The sequence below is a fragment of the Trichomonas vaginalis genome, chromosome V, assembly GCF_026262505.1.
Source record: "Trichomonas vaginalis G3 chromosome V, whole genome shotgun sequence".
NCBI lineage: Eukaryota > Parabasalia > Trichomonadida > Trichomonadidae > Trichomonas > Trichomonas vaginalis.
The window spans coordinates 32,471,660-32,484,232 of record NC_067207.1 but is presented as its reverse complement, the minus strand read 5'-3'; the positions used below and the strand labels follow the sequence as shown (position 1 = coordinate 32,484,232).

General features: G+C 31.0%; 4 protein-coding genes across 4 annotated transcripts, besides 1 other annotated feature; 2 read left to right on the top strand and 2 right to left on the bottom strand.

Annotated features, from left to right (window-relative positions):
- Positions 1-2,746: part of a mobile genetic element that runs on past the window's edge.
- Positions 3-851, top strand: TVAGG3_0443940 (uncharacterized protein; the record flags this gene model as incomplete). The annotated part of the gene is made up of 1 exon (XM_001308406.1): positions 3-851. The coding sequence occupies one exon, from the start codon at positions 3-5 to the stop codon at positions 849-851; it is 849 nt and encodes a 282-aa protein (XP_001308407.1).
- On the bottom strand, positions 1,117-1,479 carry TVAGG3_0443930 (uncharacterized protein; the record flags this gene model as incomplete). Its single annotated transcript, XM_001308404.1, has 1 exon — positions 1,117-1,479. One exon carries the CDS (start codon positions 1,477-1,479, stop codon positions 1,117-1,119), a length of 363 nt encoding a protein of 120 aa, XP_001308405.1.
- A 925-nt stretch (positions 2,747-3,671) lies between the features above and the next one.
- Positions 3,672-8,889, top strand: TVAGG3_0443910 (uncharacterized protein; the record flags this gene model as incomplete). The annotated part of the gene is made up of 1 exon (XM_001308403.2): positions 3,696-8,846. The coding sequence occupies one exon, from the start codon at positions 3,696-3,698 to the stop codon at positions 8,844-8,846; it is 5,151 nt and encodes a 1,716-aa protein (XP_001308404.2).
- Positions 8,890-10,261: 1,372 nt separating this feature from the next.
- TVAGG3_0443900 (leucine-rich repeats (6 copies)-containing protein) lies at positions 10,262-11,038 on the bottom strand (the record flags this gene model as incomplete). The annotated part of the gene is made up of 1 exon (XM_001308402.2): positions 10,262-11,038. The coding sequence occupies one exon, from the start codon at positions 11,036-11,038 to the stop codon at positions 10,262-10,264; it is 777 nt and encodes a 258-aa protein (XP_001308403.2).
- Between the last annotated feature and the right edge of the window lie 1,535 nt (positions 11,039-12,573).

Here is a 12,573-nt window from a genome sequence, read left to right as displayed (position 1 = left end):
ATATGCTTTCAATAGAAAAAGAAAATTCAAGAGTTGCTACAACTAAACCATTAGATGAACTTTTTACGAATGTCGGTCAAAAGTTTGAGACAGAGACCGTAAAGCATGAAGGCTATCGTTTTGACTACCCGTTAAGATGGTTAAGAGACCCATCCGTCACAAAAGCTATTGGCTTTCGTAGAATGAAATTCATTTCAGAAGCCATACATGGTTTCCCATTTACGGTCGCTTTTGAAGTTCGATACTATAACAAAGAAAAACGTATGTATGAGAAATTTGAACAGGGAAAACTTTTACAAGTGAATTTGCTTGTAAACTTAGAAACAACTCTTCAAGCTTTTCAAGAAAAAATAAACGATATCTATCTCGAATATGCAAAACAGTACAACATTGACGAAGGAGAGTACCATCTCGATATTATATATGACAGGAAAAATGCAACTGTTAAATTCAATAGAATAGAAGACCTTGGAGAAGACGTTTATATTTCTACAAAATATAACAACTTGGCATGGTATAGATTTTTGAGGATGTTAAATCAGCCTGCAGAATATCCAGTACACCCGAACTTTTATGAAGTCGAAAACCCTAATGGAACATATGAAAATGTTTTCGACTCAGATGCTATTATAGTTCATGCTTCATTTTCTGGTGCACAAAACTCTTTTTTATGCTTGGCAAATGACTTTTACGAAAAACCTACAAAGCTATACGAACCACCAAGTGGAAGTATTTCAGACTTTCAAGTATGGTTTACTACAGATGGAAGAAAGAGAATAATTCCATTATACCACGCGTTTTACTTAGAACTTAGTTTCATATACAACTACTATCGAACGGTAAAAATATAATTTTTTAATACGGTTGAGGTGTTGGATTTGGTTGCCAACTAGACTGTGGTGCAGGTTCAGGCTGTTGTATAACAGGAGCTTGCTCTTCTGGTTCAGGGTCTTTAGGTATAATACCAACGAACTGACCTACTCTTTTGCCAATATTTTTGACTCCGTTCCAAATTCCTCTTCCGACGGTTTTTATTCCATTCCATATACCTCTTCCAACATTTCGAAAGAAGTTTCCTATTCTTCCAAAGAAACCCATTTTACTATATGTAAAAATCTAATGTCCGCCTAGTCTCTTACGTTTCCTTCTGAGTTCCATTGCATTCTTTAACTGGAGCTCATACATTCTATTTCTCCTCTGGTAGAAAACATACTCTGGGTCAACTCCTGTGTTCGCGTCATCTGCATAGAGTTGTTTATATCCCACTTCAGGGTTTGTATAAAACTCTTTCCATCTCATATTTGCATACCATGGTGGCAAACCTAACGCAGCGTCATTTGACATGGCAGTTTGCATTTGTACATCTGTTGGCACTTGACCATAGTTTGCCATTGCAGTTTGTATTCTAACTTCATTTGGAATATTCTCTGGGTTTGGTTGTCCAGGTTGCTGTGCATTCGCTAAGTTCTGTGCGTCCATTTAATATTAGATAAAAATATCTCTTACGAGTACATATGCTGAACATTTGCAGGCATTGGTTCATCTTCATATTCTCTGTACCTTTCTGCCACGTCAAATAAATAAATGACACAATGGAAAAAACCTAAAACAAGTAGTCCTATTTCAAACCACATTTACTTACTAATAAAATTTCTTTGTTATGACACTTTCTCCAGTTTATAGGACCTCTCTCATATTCTATCTTATCGTATCTAAACTCATAGTCATGTATGTCCTCTAACCATCTCATGACACTTTCCAAACCACTTTTATCGGATGTAAGTAAAAGCATGGATGGTTATGTAAAACGTCTAAAGTTTCTAAGAGTTCAAAGTCCAGTCTACTTGGTATTGAAAATCCCATGTGTTATAGAACGGCGGGTCTACTATAAAGAAAACATTTTCCTTGTCTTTATATTTTTCATACAACTCTGTCCAATGACATCTCACAAACTCTATACCCTCAATATATTTTTCTATGTTCTCTTTGAAAACATTTGTATAGTTAAGATATAAAACTTTTGACATAAGTGTTTCAATGTCATGAACTCTTATAGCACCACTATATAATAGTCTAGCAGATATACTATCCCAGTCTATATATTCTGCTTTTTTCAAAACCTCTCTCACAATATTTTCTTATCTAATGGTATACGTTCCATCTTACCTATAGGTATCTTTTCTTTTAACTCTTTCAATATTTTGTTAGTGTCTGGAATATGTTTGAGACGGTTCATATAGTTGTCGAAGTCATTGCATATAATCTTTGAGTCAGGAAATACAGTATGGCACAAATGGGATATATAGAAACTTCCACCGAACAAATCTACAAATGTTAGACCATTCGGTAGTTTCTTAAGTTCTCTCAATATAATATCTTTACATTTACTCTTATTTCCAAAGAACGGTAACGGAGGTTTTGTAAAATTCATTTATATATAATAATAAAAATGTTTTTTCCTGAAAAGTGACAGAAAAGTGACAAAACATGTACGAAGAAGTCTTGAAAATTCAAGAGGGTAGAAAAGAGGTTAGAAAAGAGGTTATATCTAACCTTCTACCCTAAACATTATTTTTGTCTGATTTTACGAAGAAGTCTTGACAAAACATGAAAACATATATAATTTGTGAAAAGCTCCTGGAAGACCCGTATATAAGAACTTCATTTATACTAAACATCTTCGGGGCTAGAGGGCACGAAGTGCCTGGAAGCCCCACTACCTTTTTTTTTTTTTTTTTTTTTTTTTAAATATTGATATTACAAAGATTGAGCTGTATATTTTGTTTTTATAATTGAAGAAAAAATACTCTTATTGTGTCTTACTTGGTCCGAAAAGTGTCAATATGGTAGGATACCACCATACCATTAAATTTATGGACTCTATCAACAATTAATAAAATTAAGGATGCTTCAATGAATAAAAATCTATATACTATCAACTTTATCCAAAGAAATATCATTTATAAAATTGATTCTGACAAAATTGAAGATATACCACTTCAGGCAGCTTATACTTAATAGTCTTAAATATGTTCTATTAAAATAAATGTAATTTTTAGCGTTTGGTTTATAAACTTCCCCCATATATTAGATTTTACTGTAATTCTAAAGTATTTTATTAAAATATTACGATTTAATGATAAACTTGTTGAAATTACAGATATTCAGATAGCTGTTACAACTTTTCAAATAAAGATTTTTTATCGAATTTCCAAAATTCTTCAATAATTGTTAATTTTTTGGTGAATAGTTCAACATCAAATAATGAGTAGATAAAATCAAATTAAATGATTTATTGTTCGTTTGACATTTTACATGGGGATCACCTTCACAATTTTGAATTAATTTTAATTTGATAAAATTTTCATGAAATTGGTTATTAAATAGTTACAATATTTAAATTCATTTTCCGTTTTTCATTCAATAATCATATATGATTAACATAGTATAAGTCAATGTTTATATAAATGAGTATTCAAATTTATGATTTGATGTTAGATCGCAATTCAGAAATTGACGACAAAGCTCATTCAAAATTTCAAAGGATCGATAAGGGATCAAAAATGTAAATGTTCAAATATTTGTGATTTCCTTATTATAAATATTTTTAATTAATTTTGTAATGCCTATAAAATTGCATTCAAAATAATTGAATATAAGTATGGCCAAACGTCAGAATTTATGTCTAATCAAAAATGTTTATTGTTTTCCCATCAATTGTTCTATCAGGATCAGTTGACGTGCAATGGTCAAACACCAATTTTCAAAAGATCACTGTTAATGGAACAGAATTTAGCAACAATGGCAAAGATTTAGATTTGTATCTGAATTCAGGTTTGTCTGCTACTATAAAAGTTCCAGGGAACAATCACGCATCATTCAATAATGAACATTTCATATTGAAATCAGAATTTACCCAATCTGATGATCATAATTCTGTTGATATGAATTTTAAAATCCGTAATACATGTCGATACAGTGGATCATTTGATTTATATTATCTTATCAACTACACATTTGATGGAAGAATTCCAGTTGCCAAGTTTCATAGTTATTATAAAGGAATTCTTTTCAAAGATTCGGCTACAGGTAATATGATAAATTTCATTGCAAATAATGTTACTGGAATGTTTTTTTCAGATAGAGAAAATTCATATTTCAATAGCAGAATTGATAAAATTCAAGAGTTAATCAACAAGAGTCAATTTTTCTACTTTGGTTGGGAATTTTCAAATGTACAACCAAATGAGGAACTTTCCTTAGGATTTACCATTGATGATGGTTCTAGCTTAGATCCATCCCCAATTGTTCGTTTAGCTGAACCAATTCAAGATTATTATGCTCCAGGAAACAATGTCCCAATTAAAATTCAAGTTCAAGGTGCAAAAGCAGGTCAAGTTATAGAAACATACGTTGAATCTGATGAAGATCGTTATAGTTCACGAACTCCCAAAAACACATTTACAGTTTCAGAAGACCAAAAATCAACAACATTTACGTTTACAATGAGAAGTTCATATATTGGAAATTCCTATTTTAAGATTTATGCTATGTGCAACAATACATTGATCTCAAATGTCATTTCTGGTACAGTTCTATTCGCATATCCACCATCTTTTAATTTGACAGAAACACCGAAATCAATATATTATCCAAACTCCGTTCTTAGACTTAAAGGACAAATTTCAGATGATACAACAGTTCGCATCTGTTATAATATAAACAATGACACAAAGACAGAAGTTTGTAGTAAAACTCAATACAACGCTTATAACAAAAATTTGAATGAAATATTCAATATTGGAACAAATATCAATGAAGGAAATAATTCATTTTATATTTACGCAAAGGATGACCAAGATGTTAATTCTCCAGCAGCCAAGTTTGGCTTTCAATTTGTTAATAAGATTACTCCAAAGATCTTAAACTTAACAGGCATCCATGAAAATCATTATTATGCATTTCATGAATACATAGATTTGAATTTAACAGTACAAACAAATGCTGGTGATATGTTATCAGTATATTATTATTATGATCAACAAGATCCAAAATATGTTGATCAATTCAGTAGTGAAGGCCAAACTGAGTATTCATTCAGGGTTTTACCAATTCCAGAACCAAATTCGTGGTATCATAAATTAAAAGTCTTTGTTACCAATCAAGATAATGTTTCATCTACAGAAATTGTTCAAGACATCAGAGTAGAGAAACAGGATATCTTTATTCAGACAAATACATTAGAAGAATATTATGCACCTGGGGCACAAGTTACAATAGAAGGATATTTCCAAGATTTTAAGAGTGGACATAAGATTTCAGTATATTATAATTATGATAGATATTATGATGTCGAAATTCCAAATGTAGTAGCAACAATGAATGAGAGTTGCATTTCAGATATTATTTCATTCACAATCCCTTTTAAAAATTCGAGTGGATACCAAAATATAGAAATCTATGGCAGAGATAAACAAGAGAATGATAAAAGTGAGAGCACAAGACTGAGAATCTTAACAAATATCAAACCAGAATTAAGACATGTCGATGATATTGAAGCATCATATTCTATTAATAGTTTTATAACTGTCACATTTACAGTTTGGGATGACATGGGCTGCTATCTTGGTTACATCTTCGATGATGGTCAAAGATATGAGCTTGACGAAAATCTTAGAACCGAAGGCGAAAAGACTTACACAATGCAGATTCCAACAGAAGGCAAAGGACTAACAGTTGGACAAAAACATAAATTAACAATTTTAATTGTTGATAATTATAACTTGACTTCAAATAATATTTCTTTTGAATTCAATTATGATTCTAGAAATGCTCCATCAATTTATGTTGAGAAGTCAAAACAAAATCCATACTATCTCCATTTCAGACATGATATTTTCTTCAACATCACATCAAATGATAAAGATAATGGAAATAACGTTACTGTTTATGCAGTCACTGACTATAATGAACCTATTGTATGTTGGGAATATACTTCAAATGCAGAGAATCAGTCCATTGTTTATGCATTACCAAATCCACATTCAGCAGGTAATCATTGGGTTGCATTTTATGCTTCAGATCAAACAAATGCATCATCAGAAAAAACAAACTTAACATTTTACATAAACCGTGATATTTCAATTGATTTTAATAAAACTGGTAATTATATTTTACCAAGAACTGTTAACCCAGAACATGAATTTACATTAACAGGTGTATGTTATGATTTCGACGTGGGACAGCCTATTTCAATTAAATTTGAATTATTTAAGGGATATTTTTCAGATAATGCAGTTTATACCTATGACTGCGGTTCATTCATACCAAATGATCATTGTACTGCAACATTTAGTTTCAATTTAGTTATTCCTGAACTCAATGATGATTATCAATACAAGTTTACGGCTATTCAAGGTACACTAAGCGGATATACTAGCCAAACATTAATTAGAATTTCAAGAGAACCAAGTTTGTATGACTTAGTTCCAATAGATGAAGAATATACAAAAGGAGAAAGTATTACAATCTCTGGAAAAGTATATGATGAAAATCAAGCAGAAATTTATTACTATTTCGATGACAATACATATGCTGCTAGTAAATTAATTACTGTTAATACAAACAACAAAACAGTCCCATTCACAGCAGTCATTAAAACAACAGATTTTTCTTGGTACCTCCCAACTGGACCACATATTCTAAACATTTATGCTCAAGATTCAATTGGAACAAAATGTGAAGTTCATAATTTCACATTTATTTACGATGATGAATTAGCCCCTAACCTCACAGTTAATAAATATGACGAAAGCAAGAAACAATATAGAAAGAATGATGAAATTACTTTCAACATTTCTGCGAACGATTTGAATTATGGTGATCCAATATTCATTTATCTCAAAGTCAACACAAATGAAAACATTGAATTATTTAATTTGACATCAACCAGAGTTGTCCAAACAATGAACTATACCTATAATGTTGGATCAACTCCAGGTCATCAGAAACTTTCATTCATAGCCAAGAATAATAATCAATCAGTATCCAATCAAATAACTTTTGAGCTTGATGTATTGGCGATTCCAAGGCTTTTCATCACAACTCAATTCGAGAAGAGATATGACTTAAACAAAGAAATCGCAGTCAAAGGATATGCTGAAGACTTCAAAGTTGGATCAGCAGTTGATTTTTATTATAAGTTAAATAACAATGAAGAAAAACATTTAGATAATAAATTGATTGTTAATGAGAATTCAAAGACTGATGAATTCACTTTCAGTATTCAATTACCGAATGAAAAGCAACTTAACAATATTACATTCTATGCCAAACATGATGAACAACAAGATCAGTCAGAACTTTTCACCTTCTTCACATCGAACCTTCCTAAAATCATTGCATGGAACGATTTCAAAGATAAATATTCATTGGATGAGAAAATCACTTTGAATCTTGAAACATCAAATACAGATCAAAATGAGTATAAGTTGTCATACAAATTTGATGATGAAGATGAAATTAAACTTGATCAATCATTTACAGATTCTAAAATCAATTTAGAAATTTCAATTCCAGAAAGCCTTACTAATTCAAAACATAGATTGACTTTATTTGTATATGATGAAAATAATTTCAAATCTGAACCAGAATCAAAGGAATTTGACTATAAGAAGGACAATAGATCTCCAGAAATCTCCGTTCAAATTGTTTATCCAATGCAATCATATGTCCAAAACGAAATAATTAAGTTTAAGGTTCAATCCAAAGACTTCAATAATGGAAACACTGTAAAGATTCACTTGAAAGAAGGGGACAATGATCAAGTTATTCACGAATACACATCTAATGGTGATATATTCGAAAAATTTGAATACAATTATACAATCATCAAAGAAATTGGTATCATAGATTTAATCTTTGTTGCTATTGATAATGAAGATGCATCTTCAGAACAAAACGTTACAATTAAAATTAGAAAGATTCCTGAATTGACGATAACATCAGAATTGAAATCATATTACTCTCCAAACGAAGATCTAATTATTAAAGGATATGTAACAGATTACAAGCAAACAAATATTCTTTCATTGAGATATCAAAAAGATGATTACTCTGCAACTGAGTTGTTAAACAACATTAAAATAACAGACAAACTCAGATCAGATGAGTTTTCAACAACAATTCGTTTACCATCCAAGATTGGAATTCATAATTTCTTCCTCTCTGTAATTGACGATGAACAAAAATCAAGTAAATTAGTCAAATTAACTTTAAGAATTCATGTTAAACCTGAGATCAATTTATTGAATTTTTCCAAAAATCAAACTGAAATTAAGATGAATGTTAAAGTAGAAATTCATCAACCAGTTTCTGTCTATTATTCATTCGATAATGATGAAAAATTGAGATTAACTTCAATTGAAGAAAGCAAAGAAGTTGAACTTAAAATTCCATTGAAATCTGATTTAACAAATGACTATCATTCTGTGCATGTTGTCCTAATTGATGAATATAACTTGTCATCAGAAGTAGTAAATCATTCATTCTTCTATTCCATACAAAAACCAGAAAAAACGCCTTTGCCATCACCAATTGCTAATAACACATCAGGAGGAAATTCAAATGAAAACTCTGAAGAAGGAGATGATAACTCTAAGCATGGATTCTTCAATACTCCATTTGGAAAATATGGACTTTGGATTATACTCGTAGCAGGTATAATAATTATATGTATAGTAATCTTCTTTGTTGTTAAAGCAATTATTAGAAAGAAAGATCGTGAAAGTGAATCAGAATTCTCTGGTTATAGGGAAGATCTTAACAAGACCAATGTAGATGTGTAAATCACATTCATTCATATATTCTAATAAAATTCTTTCTTTTTAATTTGATTTCCAATTTTTTATTCAATTGTTACTAAATTCGATAAAAATTGACAAAAAGCAACGGGATCTGTCAAATTTTTATTTATATATTACATATATAACTTTTAAATCATAAAATCCTTCTTGGTGAAAAAAGTGACATGAATATCATACCGTCATCCACCTTTCTCAAATTAAAGTCTAAAAAATATATCATTTTTGTCTGGCGAAGATGATCTATTTTTAACTTTTATATACAAAAACAATAATCCTTCGCTTTCATTTATAATTATATTTAAGTACTATTTTAAGTATTCATTAGTATAATTTCCCAGACTACTCTATACTGTCCAAATGGGGTATTATACCGACAAAATAATATATCGGATGAAATTACATCTATTAATGTAGATTCTTCATGTAAAATTATTGAATATAATTCTTTAAATTATACAAATTTGGAGTCGGTTACATTTCCAGATACACTTGAAGTTATTAATGATGATCCATTCTTTAATATTCCAATAAGGAAATTATTTATTCCTGCTTCAGTTAAGACAATGTCAGAACGAAACCCATTCAATGCCCTTCCAAATCTTGAACGAATTGATGTTGATCCAAGCAATCAATATTATACATCAGTTGATGGTGTCCTATATAATAAAGACATGTCATTACTTATTCAATATCCTCGAAATAATAATATTAGTATTTATATTGTTCCAAAAAGCGTAAAAGTAATAGGAATGTATTGCTTTTGTATGCATAAAGGTATTAGAACTATTGTTTTGCAGAATTCTCTTAATAAAATTGAACAAAATTCCTTTTTATATACAGATGACCTTATATTAATGATACCATATACTTGTAAAATTGAAAATATTGTGAATTCAACTTATAATCTAGTTGGTATTCTCACGACGTCAATCATAGGTTACTATAACAAAATCGAATCAAAACAAGTTTGTCTCTTTTCTTTTAATTCAAGATCACAAGTATTCTTATATACTTATGTCTTTATTCTAATGTAATAAGTTTATTTCTCCTATCTTTCATTAAATAATTAATTCACCTAACAAGTTTGATATTATATAATTAACAATCTCAATAAGTTTGCTTTTGCAATGACGGACCATCCTATATTGATCTTGTATTTAATACACTGTAAAATTAAACTTTTGAGTAAAATAAAAAACAATGTTGGAATCAATTGATTTTGAAGATAAAGCCAATGAATATGCCAAAGAAAAGATTACAATTAAATTAAATGATAAATAAGATATATTTGTTTGATTATTGTTAGGTGTTATTGTCAATAATGAAGTAGATGGGAAAACATTTAATAAATCAGATTTTGTATAGGTAAAATGAGGGGGGAAATGTAATATTTAAATTTACCAAAGACCAAGATTATAAACAGATGAAAAAAGAAGAACACCATCAATGATGTTGTTGCCATGAATGTTATGGCGAAGACCTTCAACACCAGCAAAGTTTGTGCGAAGAAGATCTGAACATGTGTGTGATGGTGAGTGGTGTGCACGAAGACCACAAAATGAAACATAATCGTACGAGTATGTAACAATGGAGATAGCATCATTCTCAAATGCAAGTAATGAGCGTGAGAAGTCATGAATACCACAGTAGATGACGATGTAGACACTCGTGTTGGTGAATGATGATGAACCAATGAAGTCTGTGGAAGGTGGGATGACAAGTGGACCTTTGATGTATGTGCTTCGGAATGAATTGTTGCCGAAGTGTGTGATAGGTTGAGGAACATTATATATTTTGTAGCAGTTCTCGAAACATGAGATACCAACATGGACAACACTGTCTGGAATATAGTATTCAATGTTGTTGCAGTTTCGAAATGCATAGTCTGAGATATTGTTGACTGTTGCATGGATAGAAATATTACGAAGTGATGTGCAGTCATCAAAAAGACCGGTTGGAATAGTGTATGATTCTGATGATTGAAGATTTCGTTTGTTGTTCGATGATGATCGAGGTGTGAGATCGACATGTGAAAGATGTTTGCAGTTCTTGAAAACAAACTTACCAATCGTTGTTGGACTAGGAAGAATGAATTCTTCAAGTTGGGTGTTGTTGAAACAATAGTCTTCAAGAACTTCAATACTAGTTCCTGAACCAATGTTGAATGATCGCAAGTGGATAGATGTGAATGAGTTCTTGCTGATCTTGGAATATGAGATATCTGAGAGAACATTGACAATCTCGATGTTTGGAGCACCACCAAAGCAATTGTTAGAAATAGTGGTGAATGAGTCTGGAATAGTATAGTTAATAAGAGATGTGCATCCGATGAATGATGTAGGAGAAAGAGATGAAAGTTGTGAGTTTCGTTCGAAATGGATATATTGAAGACTCGAACAGTTCTCAAATGCTGAGTCACCAATAGATGTGCAGTTAGATGGGATTGTGATGTTGCAAAGACGAACACAGTTTAAGAAAATCTGTTTCCCTAAGTGTCGAAGAGCACAGAATTGTCCAAATTTGAAAATGTAAAGATTTCGACATTCTGCAAAGATCATATCTGATTCAAGATCACAAAGTGAGAAGTTGGGGAATGTGATGATAGAAAGATTACTGCAGCCAAGAAATGCTGATCGTTCAACTGTGCGAAGTGATGTTGGCATGTCAACACGCTCAAGTGATGTGCATGAATAGAATGTTCCATCTTCGATAAGTTCAAGTTTGCACCCGTCTTCGAATGTAAGATTACGAAGAGATGAACAGCTGTAGAATGAGTTAGAACCAATGACGATGATGTCTTTCTTGATGAATGCTCTGTCTTTACCACATGGACAGCAGATAAGACGATCCCGATTCTTAGAATAAACAATACCTTCCTCACTGCTGTAAAATAAATTTTCAGTTGGAACATTGATTGAAACAAGTTTCGAACAAAATTGGAACGCAGATGGATCAAGTGACTCAACTGATTTTGGAATTGCTATTGTTGGAAGTGATGTACAACTTCGAAATGTAGCACCATAAATTGTTTTTAGATTGATATTTTGTGAAAATGCAAAATTATTCAAATTTGGACAACCAGAAAACGAGTTTTGGCCGATGTAAGTAATAGTTGTAGGAACTTCAAAAGATGTAAAGCCACATCCACCAAATGCCGATTCTGAAATTGTTGTAACTTTTGCATTATGTCCAAATGAAAATGACCTTAAATTATTGCAATTTCCAAATGCGAGAGAACCAGTTGTTATAACATTGTTTGGTAAAACAAAAGACTCTAAACTTCGACAAAATAGAAAAACTTGATTGTTAATTCGTTGTAATGGAGCATTTTCATCTATTGTAATAATTCTCAATGAACTTCCCCAGAATCCAAGATCCCCGATATAATTTAATCTTCTTCCAAGATGAATTTCTTGAATTTGTGCTGAATCAAAACACCAATCCCCAATAGATGCTGGACCATCGCCATTGATTATTACTTTTTTAACTGCTGAACTCTTAAAGCAATTACTTGATATATCCAAAACAGTTGAAGGTATATTAATTTCTTTCAAACTTGGATCTAAATCGATCTTTAATGTTTAGAATTTTGCCATAATTATTTTGATATTTTTTATTGCGTTTCAAATGATTCTTTTAATAGCTTTTCTGCCTATTTGTTCTAGGACTTCTTTCTGCATTGTGATTCTAAAGAACCAGTGGAACAACC